General features: G+C 55.7%; 1 protein-coding gene across 10 annotated transcripts; it reads right to left on the bottom strand.

Annotated features, from left to right (window-relative positions):
- Positions 1–798: 798 nt before the first annotated feature.
- On the bottom strand, positions 799–23,587 carry DNMT3L (DNA methyltransferase 3 like). 10 transcript variants are annotated; one of them, XM_078067896.1, is made up of 10 exons: positions 23,446–23,582; positions 23,253–23,365; positions 22,323–22,494; positions 19,543–19,630; positions 19,046–19,135; positions 18,881–18,969; positions 16,459–16,534; positions 15,746–15,885; positions 4,452–4,537; positions 799–1,274 (listed from the first exon to the last, which is right to left on the bottom strand). In XM_078067896.1, the coding sequence occupies exons 1-10, from the start codon at positions 23,557–23,559 to the stop codon at positions 1,112–1,114; spliced, it is 1,131 nt and encodes a 376-aa protein (XP_077924022.1). In that variant the 5' UTR covers positions 23,560–23,582; the 3' UTR covers positions 799–1,111. The 10 variants fall into 10 exon arrangements, 8 of the variants coding, with proteins under 8 accessions (XP_077924022.1, XP_077923824.1, XP_077923873.1 ...); XM_078067698.1 differs by having other exon boundaries at positions 799–1,277; positions 4,460–4,537; XM_078067747.1 differs by having other exon boundaries at positions 4,460–4,537.
- Positions 23,588–24,088: the final 501 nt, after the last annotated feature.

Genomic DNA, 24,088 nt, shown 5'->3' with positions numbered 1-24,088 from the left:
TAAAGCAACAGAAATGTACTCTCTAAGATCTGGAGGCTGGAGGTCTGGAATCAGCTCCTTCAGGAGCTCTGGGTGAGGATCCTTCCGAGGTATTCTGCTCCTGGTGGCCCCAGGCTTTCTTGGCTTGTCGCTGCTTCTCGGTCTCCAGGGTCATGACCTTCTCTGTATGAGGTCAGGTCTCCCTCTGCCTCCCCGGATAAGGACCTTTGTGATCACATTAAGGGCCTCCCCGGGTCATCCCGGACAATCTCCCTATCTGATTTCACCATATCTGCTAACAGCACCAGCAGGCCCGGGGTGGGGAGGCCTCCTTGCCCCTGCTGGGACGCCCGGGACAAGCTGTGTCTGTTAACTGTCTAATCTACACCCTGGGGGGATTCTCTGGCTCATCAGGAAAGATCCCTTTAGGATTCATTGCGAGTGACTTGAAGCCAGCTCTGCGATGGCCTCGGGGTGAGCGCAGGGATCCTGCCTTCTGCAAGCAAGTCCCTCTGGTGTAAGGGGCACCCGGGCTCGTGCCTCGCGAGCGGATCTGGCCTCTGCGCGGCCTGCTCAGTCCGTGCTCCCTTGGCTTGCCAAGTGTGATATTCTACGATTTTGTGCGGCTATCATCAGGCTGAGTGGTTTTCACTATCACGGCCAACGGCGGTCACGAGCCAGCGCGGCCCAGCACACAGGGAGCGCGGGCCACACCCGCTCCGGACAATGTGTCCTGCTCATCTTCCTCATGCACAGTCCCACGTCCCACAGGATACAATAAAGGCTGTCCTTACACACAGAAACACGAGAATTGACCCATAACGACCACAATAAATATATTTTTAACTTCTCAACAGGCACACAGAAACATTTTCAGCAGCAAATATGCTTCATAACATCAGGGTGGTGTCCCCGGTCAGGGGCTGCGAACTTCACATCCCCCCCCAGAAGGGCACCGTCGGGCGGGGGCCCTGCAGCACCACACCCGAAGGGAAGACACGTCTGTGGTAACCTTGGGAAATCCGAAGTCAAGCAAATAAAATAATAATTTGGAAAGGAAAAAAGAAACAATGTAAGGAAAGTTGCCTGGTTCTAGGAAAAGTCTTTTTTTCTTCATAGTAAAATAAATCATTTATAAAGAGGAAGTGAGTTCTGTTGAAAAATACTTGAAATATTCTCTCAGGGGGAGAAAACAATTCTTCACCAGCTTGGTGGGCCCCTGGGCGGGGGGCTTTGTTCTCTGCCTGTCCTGAGCCAGCAGGGTCAATTCCTCGCGGGAAGCCGGGCCAGAGTGCCTGCTGCCAAGGACAGAAGGAGGCTCGTTACCAACCCGGGCTCCGCACGGGCCCCGTGGCGGGGGGGGGGGGGGGGGGGCCACACTGGGAAGCCAGTGGTGTGTCTCACTAGGTAATCCAGAGGTCTCTAAGAGAAACATCCTTCGAAGACCTCACCCACCTTGTGAGTCTTCCGGCCAGTGGTAGATGATAAGCAATCCTGGCCGGTAGGGGACCAGATGGCCCCCACACCTCCTGCTTCCCCCAGGGAGGAGCCGGGACCCTGGCCCCGCTTGGGAGGTCCACGTTCCGTGTGAAGAAGCCATTGTGGAGGGAACCCACACGGAAGAAAGGGCAGGACTCGGTGGGCAGGGCTGGTTAACTGCCCTGCGCATCGTTCCCAAGGAATTCCTGTACCCAAGACCCGAACGGCACCAAGCCCGGCCCCTGAGGGTCCTGAGGCTGCCTGTCCTGGAGACCCTGCGTGTGGGGCCGGCGGGGGCAGAACACAGGCCGCCTGGCTTGCAAGCTGACGCAAGCTGCGGGACCCACGGCTTCTGGACACGGCAGCCGCCACCACCCACCCCCGGCCCCGTCTCGGGCTCCCAGGCACCCCGCCGGAGTCAGGGAACACTTCGGGGTTTACTTTGGGGATTAAGGCTGCATATGAGGAGGCAGAAACATGCAGTGCCCATTCCAGCCCCCAAATGCCTCCCCAGGGCTGCCCTACTGCCTGAGGCTGTCTGTCCTGAGGTAGCTGCCAACAGTCGGGCAGCGACAGGGAGGCTCCGAGCCTCAAGGAAAGTGCCCATTTGAAGACGCTGCTTCCAGCTTTATGTCTGGGAACCAGCTGCCTCCCTGCTTCCCTGGGCACCTGCCGCGCCCAAGGGGGTGAGGTGGGGGAAGGGCAGTGAGAGTGGGCAGAGCAGAAGAGGCAGCCTGACGTCAGCTCAAGGCTCCCGGAAACCACATTTGGAACGCTGCTTCACTTGGGCTCCACCCAAACACGGAGCCAGGGTGTGGGCCTGGCGAGCGCCAAGGCTTGGCGGGCTTTGCCATGAGCACGTGCCACACTACAGGCTAGGGGCATGCTGGAATTGGGGGGTGGGTGGGCAGAAGTTTCCAGAACTAAAAGCTAGGGGCATGCTGGAATTGGGAGGTGGGTGGGCAGAAGTTTCCAGAAACTCGCTGTCAGGAGGAGAAGACATGACTTTGCTTAGATCCTGTCAGTGTTGGCTCAACACAAGGGCAGGTGCCACATGGCACGGTGTGGGGGAGGGAGATGGCTGTGTCCTCAGGGGCTCTGGGGCACAGTGTGCAGGTAAGGACAGAAGAGTGAGGGCAGGTGTCCTGGGAGCAGAAAGCTGTCCAGAGGAGTGGGGCCGGGGGGAGCAGGGGCTGGGGGTGTGCTGGGGGCCGGGAGGCAGACAGAATGTTCATGAGAAAGAACAGTCCCAAGAATGTTCAGGCAGCAGAGAAGGGGTACGTGTGAAGGCCCAAGGCATGGTGTGTTTGAGGGACTGTTGTTCAGTACAGCCTAGAAATGCATCGTGGGTGAGCTTGTGTTAGCATGAGTGTGTGTGAACCTGTGTGTGAATGAGTGTGAGCAGGTGGGTGTGAGCATATGAGCAGGTGTATGAATGAGTGGGAGCAGAGGACTGAGTTCTGTGAGCATGAGCAGCTGTGTGTGAGGTGTGATGTGTGAATGAATGTGAGCAGGTAGGTGTGAGTGTGAGCAGGCATGTGAATATGTGTGAGCAGGTGTGGGTGTGTGAATGAGTGTGAGCAGGTGGGTATGTGAGCAGGTGTGTGGATGTGAGCCTGTGTGTGAGCATGAGCAGGTGTGTGAACGAGTGTTAGCAGGTGGGTGTGAGGGTGTGAACAAACATGAGCTGAATAGGAATGTATGAGCAGGTGTGTATATGAATGTGAGCAAAAGACTGTGAGTTGTGTGTGAGCTTGAGCAGGTAGGTGTAAGCATGAGCAGCTGTGAGATGTGATGTGTGAAAGAATGTGAGCAGGTGGATGTCAGTGTATGAGCAGGTGTGTGAATGAGTGTGAGCAGGTGTGTGTGTGAGCAGATAGGTGTGAATGTGTGAACAGGTGTGGGTGTGTGAATGAGTGAGCAGATGGGTGTGTGAGCAGGCATGTGGATGAGTGTGAGCAAGTGGGCGTGTGTGAGTACGTATGTGAATATGTGTGAGCAGGTGTGGGTGTGTAGGTGAGTGTGAACAGATGGGTGTGAGTGTATGAGCAGGTGTGTGAATGTGTGAGCAGGTGTGGGTGTGTGAATATGTGTGAGCAGATGGGCGTGAATGTGTGAGCAGGTGTGGGTGTGTGGATGAGTGTGAGCAGATGGGTGTGAACGTGCGAACAGGTATGTGAATATGTGTGAGCAGGTGTGGGTCTGTGAGCGGATGGGCATGAATGTGTGGGCAGGTGTAGGTGTGTGGATGAGTGTGAGCAAGTGGGTGTGTGTGAGTACGTATGTGAATGTGTGAGGTGTGGGTGTGTAGGTGAGTGTGAGCAGATGGGTGTGAGTGTATGAGCAGGTGTGTGAATGTGTGTGAGCAGGTGTGGGTGTGTGAATGAGTGTGAGCAAGTGGTCTGAGTGCGAGCAGGCGTGTGGGTGAATGTGAGGTGTGTGAATATGTGTGAGCAGATGGGCGTGAATGTGTGAGCAGGTGTGGGTGTGTGGATGAGTGTGAGCAGGTGGGTGTGAATGTGCGAGCAGGTATGTGAATATGTGTGAGCAGGTGTGGGTCTGTGAGCGGATGGGCATGAATGTGTGGGCAGGTGTAGGTGTGTGGATGAGTGTGAGCAGGTGGGTGTGAGTGTGTGCAGGTGTGGGGGTGTGTAGGGCAGGGCGGAGCTCCAAGAGGCTGGGGGTGGGGCTCCAGGGCGCAGGTGGCCAGGTGACATGTGTCTGGGAGTGTGGACTTTCTTCTCAGGACTCGGGAAGCACCTCAGACAGCCTTAGTGCACGAAGCTGGGGAGACGTCCCCAAAGTGGGAGCAGGCCTTCTGACCTTGAGCATGCCCAGAATTTTGGGGGCGGACCAAAGGCCCACCAGACACAGCCCCTGACCCGGGCACAGCTCTGTGTTCTCAAACTTGCATTTCTTTGGCGAGCCTGACGCTGCGCCAGCGTCCGCCCCCCCTCCCCCAGCTCCCACGGGCCCTGGAACACACAGGGAACCTTCTCACAGCTGGGATGTTGCTCCACACGTGCACGGCGTTCTGGACGGCCCGGCCACAGACGTCCTGGATGGTCACCGGGTCGGCCTGCGGGGTGGAAACGTCGGCTGGGGATCAGGGTGACGACCCCTGCCCTCCACAGTGCCCGCAGGCCTCAGTCCCGCGGGCACCACGTCGGGCCTTCCCAGACTGTGTCTCGGGCAACCTTGCTCATGTGTCACATCTGCTTCCTTTATGACCTTAGGAGGAAAAGAGGCTGAGATCTTATTGTAAAACCTTTAACCAGTAGATTTTCCATTTTTTCATTCCCACAGGTCACAAGGGCAAGGATTCCCCACCCGCTCCAGCTCAGAGGTGGATTCCCGTGAAGGATGAAGATGTCCTTGGTCTTTGAGCCAAGATTGTTCTGCTTCGGGAAGATAAGAGGCTTTGCTGGCAGACAGAGAGTTTTCTGAAGGGCCGGGGCCTTGGGAGCCAAGGAGGCTGCCTGGTGCCTGGATCCTGGAGTCCGAGTCTCCCTAGAAGGCCCCAAAAGGATGGGGAGGGGGTGGGAGGGAGGCGGACCTTCCACCGATGGGAGGGGGAGCCATGGAAGGGAGGGGCCATGGAAACTGAGGCAAGAAGCCACCTGGTCCCTGACACCCAACAGGAGACAGGCTGACTCCACGCGCGTGGACTCAGGGGGCTGGAGGGGTCCCATGGGGACTGTTCCTGAGCCCAATTGCTGTGGACACACCAACCTCTTCCTGTATCCAGACACCTGGCTGGGAGAAACACCCGATGGCTGCTTGTGCCATATGGACAGATGTTTGTGTGATTTATCCCGCAGAACCCACCACCGGGATGTGCACAGGCAGGCTGAGGAATGGCATTTGTGAGACTCGTGCTGCGTGAATAACCTCGGGAGCCTGGTTATTTACAATATATGATCTGGCCTCCAGGTCAGAACTGGCCCTTCTGTTCTGGACGCCGAGGGCTACGAATCTTGTCTCACGTCCCCTCCTGCTCCAGGCTGGGCTGGCCCCCCAGGACGGAATCCCCGAGGGGAGGCAGACACACACAGCCCAGGCTCCTTGGTGATATAGAAACATGACAACATGGAAATGCAGCTCACTCCAAACTGCACGTAGGTGAGCCAATGTTTAACCTCAGACCCTGTCGTTGGCCCTATAAATACGGCCCTTATGGGGATGGTCAGTGGGAAGTCTCAGCTGCAGGGAGGACGCTCCGCCCAGGCCTCTCAGTGGGGACTCCACCCTGGGTGTCTCCACAGGGCTTCCCCAGCTGATAGGGTCGGGTGTTGTAAGCACCTGATCTGACGTAACTTTGCCTTGTTCTCATTTATTGCCCCCTATTACCTTCATCTACGTGTAGATTCCTTTCATCTTCTGTTTCTATTGGGTTTCTATAATAAAGTTTTCTCTCCCTTTGGAAGCTGACACTCGGCGGTTGTGAATCTTGTGCAGAACGCATCTGGCATAGTCGGCAGGGTTTAGGACACGCCTTTTCTGTTTCGAGGAGGGAACCCCCACCCTGACGCTGATATTCTCGGGTGGGAAGACCTACAGTTTTGCTCGCTGCAAAGGAAGGGTCTAAGCGGGCCGATCTGTGTGAGCGACAGGCAAGTAAACAAAGTCAGCTGAGCGGCCACATCTTCTGGATGCTGGCGGACTGTAGCTGGGACAGGTGAGGCGTCCTCGCTAGCTCGCGGGGACGGCGGGGCTGTTGACAGCGTACAGGCGGGACGCGGAGCATCGTGATCAGCGTCAGGAGGAAAGACTCAAATCGGAAAAGGAGTAGCCGATTGCAATCTCAAAAGGCGCTGCTGCAATCTCAGACCGATGTTCTTTCTGACCAAGTCCACACTTACCAGCATGTGGCGGAGAAAGGGCCATACGGATGGCCGAAGATAAATGCAAAGAGAGGAGAGGGAAGGGGGTACTAAGAAAGTGCGCCCAGCTCTGCCTTCTGCTGGGCGACGTCTAGGACGATGATGAGACGGGGACTGACTAGAGCGCGGACGAGAGGCAAGCTCGCCCCGTTCAGCCTCCGTCTCTCAGACGGAGCCCCTGGAGCAGCAGGGGGACCACCAGACAGGGGTGAGGAAAGACACTATTGAGGATTTTCCTCAGCAGGAAGTCAGTGAGCTTCTAACCCGACCCGCCCAACACCCTACGTCCAGTAGGGTCAGGAGAGGCCCACGGTCATGGCCAGTGTGCCTATATGGTCTGGGTGCTGCCCGCACCCAGCTCAGACCTCCTCGGAGAGGCCAAGCCCCAGAGCAAGCAAGGATGTCAAATTCACTCGAAAGGATGAACGACCCCATGTGCCCATGACTATATTTTGGAAAAATGGATCAACCACTACTGCTCAGGCCCTTGTGGACACTGGGCCAGAGGCCCCTTTGATATGAGGAAACCCCAACAAGTTCCGAGGATGATTAGTTAGCATTACTGGACCGGGGGTGGGGTGGGGTGGGGGTAACACCGGGAATGCAGACAACACTTCTTCTAAAAACAAGGCAGTTACCGAAGAGAGATTATGACATAACGCTAGTGTCCGTTCCTGAATACCTAATTGGCATCCATAGTCTCAAGGGTCTCAAACTGGCTTTAATCGGCGGTATGTATCAATCTGGAACATGTGCATTCCAACGTACACTGACACCGATCACCGTAGGCAAGCTAGTAGACCCCTGTCCACTCCGAGGCATCTCCAATAGCGCAGATAAAACAATCCCGTATTCCCAGTGGACAGGATGGTATTGATGACACTATTCATGGTTCCCTCCAGGCAGGTGTACTGGTACACCTGAGTGGAATAATCCTATTTGGTCAGTGAAAGAAAGTGATGGCGAGTGGCCAATAACATATTATAAGGAATTAAAGTTACCCCCCCATTAACCACTGTCCTGCCGGACATAATTACCTTCACTGAACAGATCCAAGCCCGTGCCGGCCCCTGGTACGCAGTGACTGATATGGCAAACGCCTTTTTTACTATCGCTATTCCTCCCGAGTCTTGGACTCAATTTGCTTCACGTGGCAAGGACGTCAGTTCATATTTACCCGGCTGCCTTGAGGGTACAGAAAGAAAAGAAAAGAAAGTGCGCCCAGCTCTGGGTACAGAGCCCCACGATCTGCCACCACCTAGTAGAACATCTGGCCCCAATTAAGTTGCCCATCGGAATTCTAATCCCTCACTACATAGATGATAGTTTAATCCGGGAGACCATGAGTCACAGCTGCAGGAGGCCTTAGAGTTGATACTAAATGAAACGAAAGGGATGGGACATTAATTCCTCTAAAATACAAGGATTGAGTCTGTTAAGTTTCTAGGAATTGTCTGGGATAAAAGAAAAAGAATTAACCCAAAGCTAATCAAAAAATTTTTAACTTTAAATCGCCACAAAATAAAAAAGAAGCTCAGAAATTTATACGATTGTTTGGGTTCTGGAGAAACCATATCCCCCATCTGGGGCAGATATTAAACCGTGTCTATAAAGTTACTCGAAAGAAGCATCAGTTTAATTGGGGTGCTGCTGGGGAATAGGCTTCTCAGTGAGTGAAACCAGCTGTTCAAGCTGCTTTAGATTTACGGCCTGTTAGACCTGGGCCTGTTGAGCTGCCGGTCTCAGCGGAAGGGGAAAATGCTAATTGGAGTTTATGGCAGAAACAAGACAGCAAGCGGGTGCCTTTAGGATTTGGGGCTAGGAAGCTCCCTTCTGGCCGTACCTCTCATACCTCATTTGAAAAAACAATTATTGGCATGCTCCGGGGCACTGGCTGGTACTGAGCTTATAACTGTAAACCATCATGTATTAATGAGGCCTCAGATTCCCAGTATGTATGGATTCCAGGAAATCCTACTACTCATAAAATCAGACATATGCAGGAAGCTAGTATAATGAAACAGAAGTGGTATAGACAAGATCAGGCTAAGCCTGGCATAAAAGAAATATCACCCGCATGAAGAAGTTAATGACGTGGCTACTAATTCCAATGAGTCAATATGTTCTACTGATGTCCCATTAGCCCATTCCTCTATGATGGGGAGGAAGCCAAATGATCATTTACCCGAAGAACCACAGCATGCCTGGTTTACTGACGAAAGGCATAAGTTATTAATAATGCTAACCTCTGGAAGGCTGTAGCTTACAACCCCCATCTTAAAAAGACGTTACGAACACAGGGAGATGGGGTGAGTAGCCAACATGCAGAGCTTTCTGCTGTTTACACAGTCTTAAGCCAAGAACAAGAGGGACAATGTCACCTATATACTGACTCATGGTCAGCGGCTAAGGGTCTAGCGGGATGGATGACATGATGGAAAAAACACCCAAGGACCGTTGCCGGTAAAGAGATTTGGGGAAGACTCCCCATGGGAAGACATTTGGCAATGGGCCCGCCATACTAAAATTACCATTTTCCACGCGGATGCTCACAGTGTGTCTACCTCCACAGAATGGACCTCAACGAAGTAGCTGACTCGCTCGCCCAAATCGCAGTGAACATAACAGCCTGGGACTGACACCAAACTGGAGCAATGAGGTCATGAGAAAAACGGACATTTGGGAGAGCAGGCTACTCACAGGTGGGTCCAGGACCGTGAGATACCCATCACTCAGGAAGCCATAAAAGAAACCATATTAAAATGCCCAATTTGGGGGCACCTGGGTGGCTCAGCCGGTTAAGCGGCTGCCTTTTGGCTCAGGTCATGATCCTGGGATCGAGTCCCTCATCGGGATCCCTACTCAGCGGGGATCCTTCTTCTCCCTCTCCCTCTGCTGCTCCCCCTACTTATGCTCTCTCTCTCTGTCAAAAAAAAAAAATAAATAAATAAATCTTAAAAAAAAAAAGCCCAATTTTTCAGATTTGGCAGTAGAAAATTCCACAACAGTACAAAAGACAGATTCAATGGGGAAGATTCCCCCCCCAAATTTGGCAAGTAGATTATGTGGGGCTGGTACCCCGCTTCCAAGGTTGTCGATACATTCGTGGGGCAGTGGACACTTGTTCGGGGTACTTCATGGTTTCTCCCTTTGCCCATGCCACCCAACAGAATACGATAAAACCTTAGAGACTATCCTATTATATTATGATGTAATTATTCAGATCCAGAGTGATAAAGGCTTCCACTCTGCAGGTAAGTTAGTGAAAGCTTTTGTCACCTCATATAATATGGAGTGGATTTATCATATTCCCTATTACCCTCAGATGGCTGGGTTGGTGGAATGGATAAAAGGACTGCTTAAACAGGAATTTAAAAAAATTAGGGGATGGCTCTTTACCAAAATGGAAGCTATACTTAACTGAGGCTTTAAAAGTCCTAAGCAAGAGACCTACTAGTCAAAATGAAACTCCACTAGGTCAGATGAAAACCCCTTATTTGCAAATAAGCAATGTGACAAAACCATTCCAATCAACATTAATATGCTGGAATATTAATTCAGATGCTAAATTACCTTACAGAGCCATCCCTGAGTCTGCTGGACTAGATCTACGTTCTATGAGAGAAGCACAGATAAATGATAGTCGTCAGGTGGCTGCGCCTACCAGCCTAGGAATTCATTGCCCGCCCCCCAAAACATTTGGATAGATCATGGAGCGGTCAGGATTGGCATAAGAGGGATACAAATATTAGGATGAGTCATCGATCCTGATTATCAAGGAGAGACAAAGGTCATTTCACTCAATTCTGGAAAGCAAATGCTCTCAATACAAAAATATGATCGGATTGGACAATTACTCTTGTTGCACCAATTACTCTTGTTGCAGCCTGGCTCTGTCCCTGTAAGGGGAGATGGGGGTTTGGCTCCAGAGATGCTTGGAAGCTGGGGGCAAAGCCTTCGGTGACAAAGCCCTCCGACAGTATTCCCACTCCTGCTGAAGTAATTGCTCAAGGAGGGGACGCTACAGTAACAGTAATGTATTCTGGTGATGAGAAGTTACATCATGTTCCCTTAACGTATGTTTCCCTCCACGAATCATAGATACGAATGTGGGTTCTGTGCTTTCCCAGGTGGACACAACCCACCCGTATCCTGCAGACTCAGCCCGCGGCTATCTCCGTTGAAGTAGGACAACCCCTGAGCCTGCTCTGTTGGACCAACTGTTCTTTAGCTGGTATCACAATAGATATGAGACTTATTCCCAAAAATGTGTGGGACGTTTTCATAACCTCACTGACCAAACTCGTCAAGATAACTATAATTTCACTATAGGGCTACAAGCCGTCACCTTGTCCGATGATGGTGAATATACATGTATAAAAGGGAGAAAGCAGAGCCCCACTGATGTCAGTTTTAAACGAGAATCTATCCTTGTAACAGTGCATAAAATCCTACTGTCCTTTTAAGAGAAAATAATTTCTGGGTACACCTGGCAACTAATGTGTTAAACCTCAGTTCTTTGTGTACTCAAAGGAAATACTCCCCAAAACCTATTAAGACAAAATATCATTGGCAGAAGGACTTCTTTAAGTAAATTCTTACACCTCAATAGTACTAATCTTCCACTATCAATTGTTAACATTGATGTGCCTCCTCCCTTTCCCATATTAGGGACCTATACCTTTCACTGAAATGTGTGAATTGCTCTACAATTCCTTCTACTTGCAATCGTAACTCTCATATATACTCCCCAGTCGACACTTCGTTATCGCCTTTTGGGGGGTCGTGGTTATGTACAAACCTCCAGTATAACCATTCGCCTAACCATCATCAAGGTGCATGTGCTATAGGGAAACTTTCTGCCTGTCGCATCCTCTTGAAAGTCTTCGCGGGAACCGCGCCTTGCCCGCCGATTGTGATGATCCCTAACCCTGTTACCTCCTTCTGCCGATGTTGCTCTCACAGCCAGCATTTGAGCTGTACCTAGATTAATAACGTGTGAACAGAATGAAATAACACAGCTCTCTTGCATAACCTCTAAAATAGTTAGGATACTGCGAATGCCCTCACAACCATGAATCAGGAATTAACTGCTTCGTGAGAAACATTATTACAAAATAGAGCTACTGTAGATTACCTTCTGTTGCAGCATCACTTAAAATGTAATGAATCTCCACGAACGTGCTGTTTTAACATTACTGATAATTCTAAAAAATGGATAAATTTATAAATAACGTTGAGACATGAAATTGGTCAAATCAATACTTCCCCTGGTTTGATTGGTTACCCCACTGGGGAGGGTTTTTAAGGGATGCCTGACTTATAATTATGCTCATTGTGTTACTTACAATGTGCTGCTGGACTTATGGATATGTGAAAAGTGCTTTGCAGGTATATATGGTGTTGGATTATGCGTGGTACCTCAAGAACTGAATGTGCCATATGGACAAATGTTTGTGTGATTTATCCCGCAGAACCCACCACCGGGATGTGCACAGGCAGGCTGAGGAATGGCGTTTGTGAGACTCGTGCTGCGTGAATAACCTCGGGAGCCTGGTTATTTACAATATATGATCTGGCCTCCAGGTCAGAACTGGCCCTTCTGTTCTGGACGCCAAGGGCTACGGATCTTGTCTCACGTCCCCTCCTGCTCCAGGCTGGGCTGGCCCCCCAGGATGGAATCCCCGAGGGGAGGCAGACACACACAGCCCAGGCTCCTTGATGATATAGAAACATGAGAACATGGAAATGCAGCTCACTCCAAACTGCACATAGGTGAGCCAATGTTTAACCTCAGACCCCGTCACTGGCCCTATAAATACGGCCCTTATGGGGATGGTCAGTGGGAAGTCTCAGCTGCAGGGAGGACGCTCCGCCCAGGCCTCTCAGTGGGGACTCCACCCTGGCTGTCTCCACAGGGCTTCCGCAGCTGATAAGGTCGGGTGTTGTAAGCACCTGATCTGACGTAACTTTGCCTTGTTCTCATTTATTGCCCCCTATTACCTTCATCTATGTGTAGATTCCTTTCATCTTCTGTTTCTATTGGGTTTCTATAATAAAGTTTTCTTTCCCTTTGGAAGCTGACACTCGGCGGTTGTAAATCTTTTGTGCAGAACACGGGTCACCTGCCAGAGCTGAAAGACATGGTACCTACATTTGGCACGTCTAGGTTTTCCCCACCTGCAGCAGGAATGCAGGTTCACAGCAAGATGCGAGCTGTTATAGAAAGTGTGGGAAGCTCCCTTTTTGGACTTCTTTGGGTTTTGGGACCACTTGCCACCTGCCAAACGCATGTGCAAAACGATCAAAAGTCAATATTTTTGCTGTCCTCTATGTGTGCTGGAAACTGGCGCCCACATTTGGAATCTCCACTTTTTGGCTGGACCCACTAATACTTATTCAAAGTTTTTTTTTTTTTTTTTTTTTTTTTGATAAATAGTGCAGGTTACAAACCTAGTTCTGGCTGCCTTTATGTGGTGGCATTAGACTTCCTAACGAGGAGAAATCACCACAGACGTGGAAGAAAGCAGGAGAATCATGAGAACACTTCACTTACTGCTGTGAAAATGACTTTTAAAACTGTAACTCACGGATGGTATTCTAGGAGAACGTAACTTACCAAACCAATCTCAGAAAAGATGGAAAATCGTAGTAGGGCCGTTTCTGCAGAAGAGTTACCCCATTTTATTTCTTTATTTTATTTTTTTTTAAGATTATTTATTTATTTATTTATTTGACACAGAGAGAGAGACAGAGAGATTACAAGTAGGCAGGCAAGCAGGCAGAGGGAGAGGGAGAAGCAGGCTTCCCGCGGAGCACGGAGCCCGATGCGGGCCTCGATGCCAGGATTCTGTGGTCATGACCTGAGCCAAAGGCAGACGCCTAACCGACTGAGCCACCCAGGCATCCCAGAGCTACCCCATTTTAGCACAATGGCCGCAACAGCCTATCCACACAGTTTCATGGGAGAATTCCATTTTTCAGGTAGGTTTATAAAGCAGGTTCCACGTGGACACCTGCACGGAACAGAGCAGTTGTCTCGAGCTGCTCACAGCGCATGTCCCAAAGGAAACGTCGTGCACCAGAATTCAGAAAGACATGAAAAGAACCATGCACCCAAGTGAGTGGATTTTTCCCCAGATCCTGGGGTTGCTTCCTTATTAGGAACCCTATCAGCATATCATATCCTCTTCATAGATCTAAAGAGGAAAATAACCTAATGATCTCCACGGACTTAAAAAAGAACGTTTGATGGAAACCAACAACTACTCTTGATGAGATTACTCGAAAACATGGAAATCAGTGGAAACTTCTGGAAAGATCCCTAGCATAGTGAAATACATCAACCCCGACCTGGGAGCCAGCTGTGTAGGGAAGCCCTGGACACATTTCTGTGACAGGCAAACACAGACAGGGCTGTCCCGTCAACGCCGCGATCCAACACTGTCCGACAGGCGCCTGCACCGCGAGACAAGAGCAGGGTGTCTCAGGAGCAAACTTAGGGGAAAAGGTGACAGCTCTTTGCAGAGGACCAGCTCAAATACCCAGAAAGTCTAATCGAATCGACCGGAAACTACCGTAATTAGCGAGGTGACTCAACAAGGAGCCAACGAACGCACAGAAATCAACAGTGTGTCGTGCACACATCAAACCCAGTCAGATGGCAAAACGGAAGGTCCCGAAAACACGGTGGGACCCAGGCCCCAACGCAGCTGGGCTGCATGGGAAAGCGTGCACCCCGCGGGCCCTGTGGGGGGCTGGAGGCTGGGCAGGTGGGCACGGCCGTGAAGATGACAGAACTTGGCGCATCAATGTCCCTCCTGGGATCCATCCCGCAGATGTCCCCACACACGCCCTGCATCGTGGTCTTGTTTGTCCCCCTACAAGACTACAACAACCCCAATACCCATCAACAGGGAACAGGCGGAACACGTTTTTTGCGGCCATACGAAGTAAAACTGCACAGAACACTGCTGCTGAAGCAGCGAACGAGGGAGGTGTGTGTGCAGCGGAGGGGTTTCCGAGGGGACTGTTCAGCGGAGAAAGCCAGCTGCAGAGCAGAGCGGGGGCCTCGCCAGATTTGCCTGTATTTGCATAAAGCATCCCGGAGGTAACCAGGCAAGGGGGACAGGGCCGGGCAGCGAGGAGCCTTTCTGCTGTGAGCGTGGGGGAGACATCTTGAGAAGGGGGGACACCAGGCCCCAGCGGGGGCTGTCCTGAGGGGGCAGTGCTGGGAGGGGCCTGGGCCAGGTGAGCCCAGGACGCTGCTGTCAGGGTCAGGATTCAGGCAGGCGGAGAAAACCCAAGACTGTCTGCGCCCCAGAGGGCGAGTACATGTGCGTGCGCATGAGTGCACGTGTGATTATGTGTACGTGTGTGGCGTATGCCCGTGCATTCTGTGTACTATGTGTGGTGTGCATGCGTGTGCATGAGCTCATACGAAGTGTGTGGCGTGTGCCCGCGTGCACTGTGTACTATGTGTAGTGTGCATGCGTGTGCATGTGTGTGCATGAGCTCATACGAAGTGTGTGGCGTGTGCCTGCGTGCACTGTGTACTATGTGTAGTGTGCATGCGTGTGCATGCGTGTGCATGAGCTCATACGAAGTGTGTGGCGTGTGCCCGCGTGCACTGTGTACTATGTGTAGTGTGCATGCGTGTGCATGCGTGTGCATGAGCTCATACGAAGTGTGTGGCGTGTGCCCACGTGCACTGTGTACTATGTGTAGTGTGCATGTGTGTGCATGCGTGTGCATGAGCTCATACGAAGTGTGTGGCGTGTGCCCGCGTGCACTGTGTACTATGTGTAGTGTGCATGCGTGTGCATGCGTGTGCATGAGCTCATACGAAGTGTGTGGCGTGTGCCCGCGTGCACTGTGTACTATGTGTAGTGTGCATGCGTGTGCATGAGCTCATACGTAGTGTGTGGCATGTGCCCGCGTGCACTGTGTACTATGTGTGGTGTGCATGCGTGTGCATGAGCTCATACGTAGTGTGAGGCATGTGTCCGCATGCACTGTGTACTATGTGTAGTGTGCATGTGTGTGCATGAACTCATACGAAGTGTGTGGCGTGTGCCCACGTGCACTGTGTACTATGTGTGGTGTGCATGCGTGTGCATGAGCTCGTACGTAGTGTGTGGTGTGTGCATGTGTGTGTGGCGTGTGCACACGTGCACTGTGTACGGAGATGTTTTTGTGCACAAACCGGGAGCCCCACGTGCCCAGAAGTGCAGGAGCCACGTGCAGGGGACGCCCTCCAAGGCCACTGACGGGTCTGTGCTTTGGGAGTGCAACGGGCCCTCGTGAGCCCCAAGAAGAGGAGGCTCCGGGGTGGGGCCATGAGCCGTGCTGTCCCCTGGAGGAGGCCTCCCTGCCCACCACCCAGACTGCGGCGCTGCACGTACCTCCAGGAAGCGAGTGGCTACGGTCTGGTCATCTTGGCTCAGCACCAGATTGTCTACGAACATCCAGAAGAAGGGCTGCTGGCTGCCTGGCCTGGGCCTCGCGTACTGCAGGACGCGGTGGAACTGGAACAGGTACCACGCTGGGTGGGGGGGGGGTGTACGTGTGTGGGGGCGGTGCCCATGAGGGGACAGGGCGGGAGCGGGGAGGCTGAGGGGCTGGGGGGGCAGGGGTGACTGCGGGAGGGCCACTCTGGCGTGGCTGGCCTGCTGCGGGCCTCCACCTACTCCCCAGGGCAGGCCTGTCCCCGCCAGAGCGGCTGAGCCTCAAGGGCCCCGGGGTCCGTGTGGCCCCAAGCGCAGACCCAGACACCCTGCGTTAGGAAGGGACGACGCAGGGCGAGAGAAGCCCGCGGGCAAAGCGCACGTGCGTGTCCTCCTGTGCATGTGTCCACGCAGACCACTTGCGACAGGGACACAGAGCACAGCGGGTGAGGGTCAGGCAGCTTCCGCGGTGACGAATCCCCCCCCCCCACTCTCAGATGCAGCGTGGCTTCCCGCGGGTCAAACCCACCAAACCGTACTCGCTGAGTGGACAGGCTACTCGTGCGGGTGAGACCGAGGACAACTGTTTCTCAGAACGCCGCTGTCCCTCAGGATGCAGGAGGGTGTGGGGACGAGAGCGCCCGGGATGCGGGCAGACCGCCGTCTCTTACCCGGAGGATGGTCGCAGGCGTGGCCGAGGGCGGGTGTGGAGCCGTACACGAGGTCGAACGGGCCCCATCCTTCCACCTGCGGGAGACAGCACACTGTCCTGCCGGAACAGCCCTGTCCGCTGCAGGCTTTCAGGGGCCAAGTGTCCCCACAGCAGCGGGCACCTCATGTGTCCAGGTGGGAGGATTACGACAAGGCTGAGCCCCTGCAGAGCCCCGCGGTGGGGCAGTGAGGCCCACCAGTCAGCCCCGCCGCGGTGGTTCTCGGTCGCCGCTGGCCTCGGGGATGCGCGGAGCCCGGCCTCCATCCTCTGAGGGGAGGCCAGCCCTCCGCAGGGCACTCGGGGTCTGAGGTGACCCCTCTGCGCCTTACAGAAGCGCCCCTGGGAAGGTTGGCACAGTGACGCTCCAGGATTCACGTGGAATCCGTGTGTGCCCTCGACGTGACAGCCGGCGGCCCGGAGCTAACCGCCGGGCCGCCACCTTCCCTGCCAGCCGGTCACTGCAGGCCCGCGGAAAATGATAAAATCCACCCCCACTCACGCCTGAGCAGACAACAAAAGGATGCTCTTCAAGCACAGGTGCTCCTCTCCGGGCGGCCTGAGGGACTCCCGCTAACGACAATCCCAGCCCCTGTCTTTCTACTAAAATAAATTAACAAGAGACCCAGATACCGGACCCCTGATTTCCTAATAGCCCCTGCCCCCTGGACTGTCCCCCGAACTGCTCAGCAAAAGCCTGCATCCTACGGTAAGCCCCCAAACCTTGCGCCGCCTCCACCCTGTCCCCGTGTCCCCAAGGGCTAATGCCCCTGAGTGTGCCCCTGGGGGCGTCTGGCCGCGGGGCTCTGGCCCAGCTTACGGCAGGGGTGTCTGGACAGAGGAGAGCAGAGGAGACAGGGGCGCAAGGCGCCGAGTGCGGGCTGACAGTTCCAGACAAGCAACCCGACAGTTAGCCGCTGACCCCCCAAACCTGTCACGGTGAAGCCGCGCACAGAGAAAGACCGAGTCTAAGCGAGAACTCCCGGTTCCCCCCCCAAATCCCTCCCCTCCAGCCTGGAACAGAAACCCGCCGGAGTTCACTTTAAATCTCCTGGAAACCCACAGCCAGGAGCAGGTGGGGACGGCCTCTCCCCATCTCTAGGAGGGGCTGCGAGCAGTCCGGTCCGTGTCACAGGCCTCGTGAAAGGAAGGGAGGGCAGAGGGGTGGCGCGGGGCGCTGAGTGATGCCACGCACCCCTGAGCCGGGGTTGTTGTAACAGGTGTCCCCATGGCTACTGAGAGAACACAGATTTCGAGTATTACTATCAAAAATGATGGCACACATTGCTGGTGATCGCAGGCGTCCCGTGACTATCGATGCTGGAGGCCCCAGGCTAGCCGTAGAAAACAGGTGTCCCGCCTCGCACTGACCGCGGGCTCCGCTAGGGAAGGCGGGTGTCTGGGAGCCATAGCCAGTGGGCAGGGCGATGTCACCGTCCTATTGCACACCCTGAGGACTCGGCCCTGGGGCTGGGATGAGCATCGTGCGGGGGCACGCTCCGGAAATGCCCCACAGTGGGTTGTCCACAGGGGGTGGGGTGAGGGCAGATGTGGGGTCTCGGATGAGGCCCATGGTAACGAAGGTTAAGGGCATGGGGTTCGGGTGTGCCCCGCCCCGTGAAGAGACCTGTGCTGGCTTCGGGGCAGGGGAGCCCGGGGCGGGACGAGGCTGCTGGGCTCCCCCAGGCACGGCCAGAGAGGAGGACTAGCTCCTCGGACCATGGGCTCCCGGGCCGGCCGGGGCGCAGAACGCTGAGGCAGGGCAGAGCAGGACCCCCACACGGGCCCCTCCTTGTGACCAGCCGGCCCCAAACCCTCTGCCCACGGTTGGTGGTTCGCAGGACCATGGGCTCCAATCCTCTCTCCTGCTGCCAGAGCCCGACGGACCAGGTCCTCCTGCCCCGGTGCCTCCAGAGGAGGCTTCCCAGCCCCTTCCCACCAGCTGGGAAGGGCTCCGGGCCCAGCGGTGTCCTGCTGAGTCATCGGGAGGCACTTCCTCCAAGGCCACTGTCTGGGCCAGCAGGAAACAGCCTTCGAGGGGGCCGGAACATTCCGCCGCCGTGTTCGGAGGATGCCCCCAAACATTGACTGGCTGTTCAGTTCAAGACTTTCTGTGAGACGGCGGGCGGGGTTAAGCCCACAGTCTGGGCAGCACCGTCCCCAGTGCTGGGACCGGCCCCTGGCATTTCAACCCCTCGGCTGGAGGTCGGGCCCACGGCTCTGCTCTGGGCTGCGGGCAGCGTGGGGGCCACGAAAACCACCCTCTCCTCTCTCCCACTGCCCGTGGGGTGCCTGCCATCCCTGCAAGCCACACGCCCCGGCCCCCAGGGGATGTCCCGCACCCCCGCGCTCACCCTGGCCCAGAGGCACACGGTACTACTTACGTCCCTCCTCACAACATCCGTGACATCGTCCAAGTGCTTCAGTCCTCCCGGGGCGGAACCGCTCTCCAAGAAGCCCAGACTCTCGAGCTCTGCAAGGGGAGACATGAGGAGGGCACAGAAGGGCCAGCGTTTGACCCCCGCAGAATGAAATGGCCAAAGACTGACCCGAAAACATGAGCAAACGCTGTTTAACCAGGCGACTGGGGTTGAGGATGAAGCCGTTCGTCACGTTCCACACCAAGCAAGCCAGCTCGACTGTGTATGGATTTAAGTCAAGGAATTTGTTGCAGAACCAGGCCTTCCGGGGCCGTGGTGTCATGCTCCGGGTTAGGAAATCCGCCAGGCTGCGGTGTGCAGGCTGAGGTCACCCAGCCAGGCTGTGGGACACGTGGGCGTGGCTGCGGGAGCCCCGGGCACCGCCTCACAGAGCCCTCGGCCTGCTGCTGGGAAGACGAGTGCAGGAAGGACCTTACACATTAGACCGGGGGATGCACCGTCCGGGCGGGGTGGCCGGGGCCGTGCCTCCTGGCTCCTTCGCCGGCACCCGGTTCCCAGCTGGGGTGCCCGTGAGGCCGCCGGGACCGTGGTGCGCAAGGCTCGCAGGGAACATTCTCCGGCTCCCGTCCCCAGTGCAGGACCCCCAGTCCTCTCACTACGCTCACCTCTCCTGATGTCCCCAAAGAGGGACAGCACCCGGACTGGCTCTCTCTTCCACACGGGCACTGTTTTAAACGTCTCCAGGGGATTCTCCTATTAAAAACACAGTTCTCGTGGTGACTCGGTTGCGGAGCCTGCGAGGCACAAGGAAAATTCTTTCTGGTCCCGCAGAGGCATCTCCCCATCGAGGGAGACAGGCCCTGCCCTGCCCAGGCGGCCCCCCAGGCTGAGGTCTGCAGCCCTCACCCCCACCGGGTCATCTCGAACAGGGAAAGGCAGGAGCGAGGGGCTTTTCCTGATCGTGGAGGAAGACAATTCTATCTGAGAGGAAGCACTTCCTCTGGATTTCTTGGGGGGTCCTGAATAAATACAGCAGTGGGATTCCCCGACTCCCCTCCTTCCCCGTGTGGGCTCCCCGTGTGGGCTCTCGGTGTGGTCCCTGAGCCACCTGGCAGCCCTGAGAGCTCCCAGCCGAGGACAAAGGACCGGAGAGCTGGGGGAGGACACACACCCACCCCTTCCAGGACCCCCACTCGTGAATCCAGGAGGATGCACTTGGGGGTGCCTGGCCTCCCACAAACAGGGCATCAAGCCACCACCTGGCCGGGAGCAGGCCTGAGCAGGAGCCCCAGAGCCACAGGCGGAAGGGTCTGTCTGTGGCTGGAGCCAGTGGGTGGGGGGCTGGCAAGTTCAGAGGTGGGCGTGAGGAGGGCAGGGGGTCCAGCACGGGTGTGGCTCTGATGGACCCTGGGGGCGTCCTGGTCCCCTGCTGCAGCTGGGGAGGTTTGGGGTGGGGTGGGGAGCTCCTTCTTCCCTGCCCTCCCCACTCAGCACTGGGCCAGCATTAACACTTCTGAATATCGACTTCATTTCCTTCCCAAGGGAAATTTCCTGCAGCTGGCCAGCATGGCGTCTGTCTACACTGGGATGGATCCCACTGATGGAGTGGGAAGAAGGTTCTACTAAGATCGCATGCACCTCCTTTTCCAAAAAGCACCATAAAGGCACGTCGGCCATGGGGCATAAGCTGTCCAGGCTCCCGGCCCGTGCCAGGCACCTGGCCGGGCCCACCCCTGTGCCCAGGTGGCCAGCAAGGCGGTGCAGGGTGTTCCCAGAACTGTCGTGGCCGAGAACCCGGGTAAGGGTGCCCGGGGCCAGCACCGGACCCCAGGAGAGAGGGGAACCCATGGAGGTGGGGAGACACCCTAGGGTCAGCACACACCCTCTCCCAGCCCACTGGCGCCCCCAGCCCCGTCAGGGAGACACCGGTGAGATGCACGGCTTGGGCACATCCGGGTGGGCGGTGGGCAGCCCTCTCACCCCACCTGCTTCCCGCCACACAGCAGCCGCCCCAGAAAGCCAGCTCCACGGGGACTCTTCCCACCTCCACAGGGTGAAACTTGCTGGGTGAGGAGAAGACTCTGCTCAACCTCCAGAAGGAGCTGGAGGCTGGGAAGAGCTGGAGGCTGAGAGGAGTGGGAGCCTGAGGGGGGAGCTGGAGGCTGAAGGGGGAGCTGGAGGCTGAGAGGAGTGGGAGCCTGAGGGGGGAGCTGGAGGCTGAAGGGGGAGCTGGAGGCTGAGAGGTGGAGGGGGTGCCCGGTTTTGCCAGATCTGGGTGTGGGTCCCTTGCTGTCCCTGCTTGCTCACCCAGGGTGACCACTCTTCTGTCTTAGCTTCCTGGGGCTGCCATAACACCGAATATAAACTGTGACTTAAAACCACTCGTTTATTTTTACTCTGGAGGCCAAAAGTCCCAAGTCCAGATGTGGCGGGTCTGGCTCCCTCTGGGGACTCTGAGGAGGGTCCTCCTGCCTCTCCCAAGAGTCCCTGTGCCGGCCAGCACTCCTTGGGCTCCTTGGCTCGCAGACAGTCCCTCCAGCCTCTCTCCCCTGGTCACGCGGCTGGCTTCCCTCTGGGTGTCTCCATCCCTCTCTCCTCTCTCCTATGACACCTGTCATTGCCTTGCAGGTGCTCCCCAACCAAGCTGATCCCACCTGGAGATCCGCAGCTGAATCACATCTACAAAGACCCTAGTTCCACCATCGGCCACATTCACAGGTACCAGGGGTTAGGACTTGGAGGCCATAGTTCAACCCACTTTGATGAACCCATAGCTCCTGCTTAGTTCACGGCTCCTGGCCTCCACCCTCGAGGGGTCCCGCGTCCACGCCCCGCGTCCGTGCCCCATTTGTGCCCCAAATCTGTGCCCCGTCTGCCTCCCAAGTCTGTGCCCCGGGTCTGCACCCCGCTGTGCCCCATCTGCATCCTGTCTGTGCCCCGGGTCTGCACCCCGCTGTGCCCCGTCCATGTCCCGTCTGCATCCTGTCTGTGCCCCGGGTCTGCACCCCGCTGTGCCCCAAGTCTGCACCCCGTCTGTGCCCCGGGTCTGCACCCCGCTGTGCCCCGTCCATGTCCCGTCTGTGCCCACTGCCTACGTCTTTGCTCCCATTTGCTGGACTTGGGGGTGCACCTCTGCTGAGCCCCAACCCACCTGCTGCAAATGCCTCACTCCCTGGCTTGGAAGAAGCACACCTGCCAAACCATGGTAATTTTAAAAAAACCAGACCGTCTAGTGGAGCGCACCCTCAAAGAGGAAAATGAGGCAAGAGCATTTGCTTAAAAGCCTTAGTTTCATCATCAACTATCAGAGCAGAGGGGCCTTCTGCCACTGGTAGCAGAGAAAGCTGAGGGTTAGGGCCCCTGCACATGGCTCATCAGTCCTGGGAGCCCAGCCCCCTCCCCCGCCGCTGCGGCCCCCCCCCCCCACCTGCCTGCCACCCCTCACCGACTCGCGGTCACAGAAGGCCTTCAGCCAGCCCCGCCATTTCCTCCTCCTGTGCAGGAGCCCGCTGCGGGGGAAGGGCAGGCACAGGAAACACACCCAGTTGCTCATGGCCTGAACTTTCCCCGAGGTTCCGGGGCCGACCAGCGTGTCCACGCACTCGAAGCAGTAGCATCTAGAGTCAAGCAGAGTCCCAGTCATGGAAGTGGCCTTCCAAAGGCCACCAGGCAGCAGGGAGCCATGGAAGCCACCCTCAGGCTCACGGAGAAAGACTCACCCCGCACTCATGGGGCAGGGATGAGAGTGAGCTGTCACCCGGGAAGGGGGACCAGTCCCACCTAGGGACCTAGAGCCCACGAGCGAGCCATCTGCAGAAGGCAGCGAGGTGGGGGGTGATTAGCGGGCAAAGACAGATTCCACAGAATCCGCTAAGCCTCCGGTCTGCCCCACCCGCGGAGCCTGCGAGAAGTTAGGGTCTCCCAGGGAACCCAAGTGCACGGACACCCGCTGGGGGGCAGGTCTGGGGAGGAGGGAGACGGAAGTACAATGATGGCCCAGAGAGAGCGAGCGGGGAGGACCCCTGGCTGGAGCCTGGCCCCGGGGAGCGGGGTTTGTGTCACTTCCCCGCTCATGACTGAGGGAGCCACATGTCTTGGCACTAACAACAATAAAGAGAAAAATCAGGAACGCAGATCTTCTGACGCCTCACCTCCTCCCACATGTCAGGGCTCAATACCAAACAAAACACTTGGGATGGAAATGGAAATCATCTTGGGGGGAAATCCCCCCACGCTGCGGGCCGAGGAGCCCAGAGGCTGGGCGAGCCCTGGATGGTGGGCAGGGGCTCCTTTGCCCATACTGCCCCCCAGCCCCTCAAGCCCCCCTGCCCCGCTGAGCCCCCGCCCCCAGCTGGGCCGGCGCCCCCGGGCTCACCGGGTGCAGTCGGGGTTTTCGCAGATGAGCAGCGTCTCTCCCGCGCAGCAGATGGAACAGTACGACTGGTACCCATCATCGTCGTACAGGAAGAGGCAGTCCAGAAACTTGTCCTTGGTGAGGGGCAGAGCCAGGATGGCACCCCCCTCCGCCCCGAGGCCTCCAGCAAGCCAGCCCTCAGCTCCCTGCTTACCTTGCACAGAGCGCACATCCCCCCTTCAAACAGAGGGTGCTGTGTGTGCACCTGGAAGCTCCCACAGCAGATGCACATGTCTGACGCGGACGTCCGACGCGCCCCACGGGTCATGACACCAGCAAACAGAGCAACAGACTTAGCAACGATCGTAACGGAAGAAGTGCAAGACCCGCACACGGATAACCACAGAACGTTGCGGAAAAAAATGAAAGATCTAAGCAAATGGGACGGTATCTCAGGATCTCCTGTGTACGGATCAGAAGACTTAGCCTGGTTACAGCTCCAGGTCTCCCCAGCTGGTCTACAGATCCCCCTCAAGATCCCAGCTGGCTTTTCTGTTTGAGGTTTTGTTTGTTTGTTTTTTGATTTTTGGCAAAAATTGATAAACTGATCCTAAAATGCATATGGAGGGGCGTCTGGGTGGCTCTGTTGGGTAAGCCACCGACTCTTGGTTTTGGCTTGGGTCGGGCATGATCTGAGTCCTGGGACAGAGCCCCCCACCTCAGGCTCTGTGCTGGGCATGGAGTCTCCTTCAGATTCTCTTTCCTTCTGTCTGGCCCTCCTCCCTCCCCCCTCCCCCGTCACCCCCTCCCCTGCGCATGCTTGTTCTTTCTCAAATAAATAAATAAATCTTTAAAAA

The sequence above is a fragment of the Halichoerus grypus genome, chromosome 1 (assembly GCF_964656455.1).
Source record: "Halichoerus grypus chromosome 1, mHalGry1.hap1.1, whole genome shotgun sequence".
NCBI lineage: Eukaryota > Metazoa > Chordata > Mammalia > Carnivora > Phocidae > Halichoerus > Halichoerus grypus.
Note: the sequence above shows the minus strand (reverse complement) of the source record. Positions and strands in the feature narration are given on the sequence as shown.

Coding starts and splice junctions, on each gene's coding strand:
- DNMT3L (XM_078067698.1), bottom strand. CDS start 23,559: ATGACCCGTGGGGCGCGTCGGACGTCCGCGTCAGACATGTGCATCTGC. Junction 16,535..18,880: donor CGGATGTTGTGAGGAGGGAC/GTAAGTAGTACC, acceptor TGTCTCCCGCAG/GTGGAAGGATGGGGCCCGTT. Junction 1,278..4,459: donor TGTGGAGCAACATCCCAGCT/GTGAGAAGGTTC, acceptor TGTCCTTGGCAG/CAGGCACTCTGGCCCGGCTT.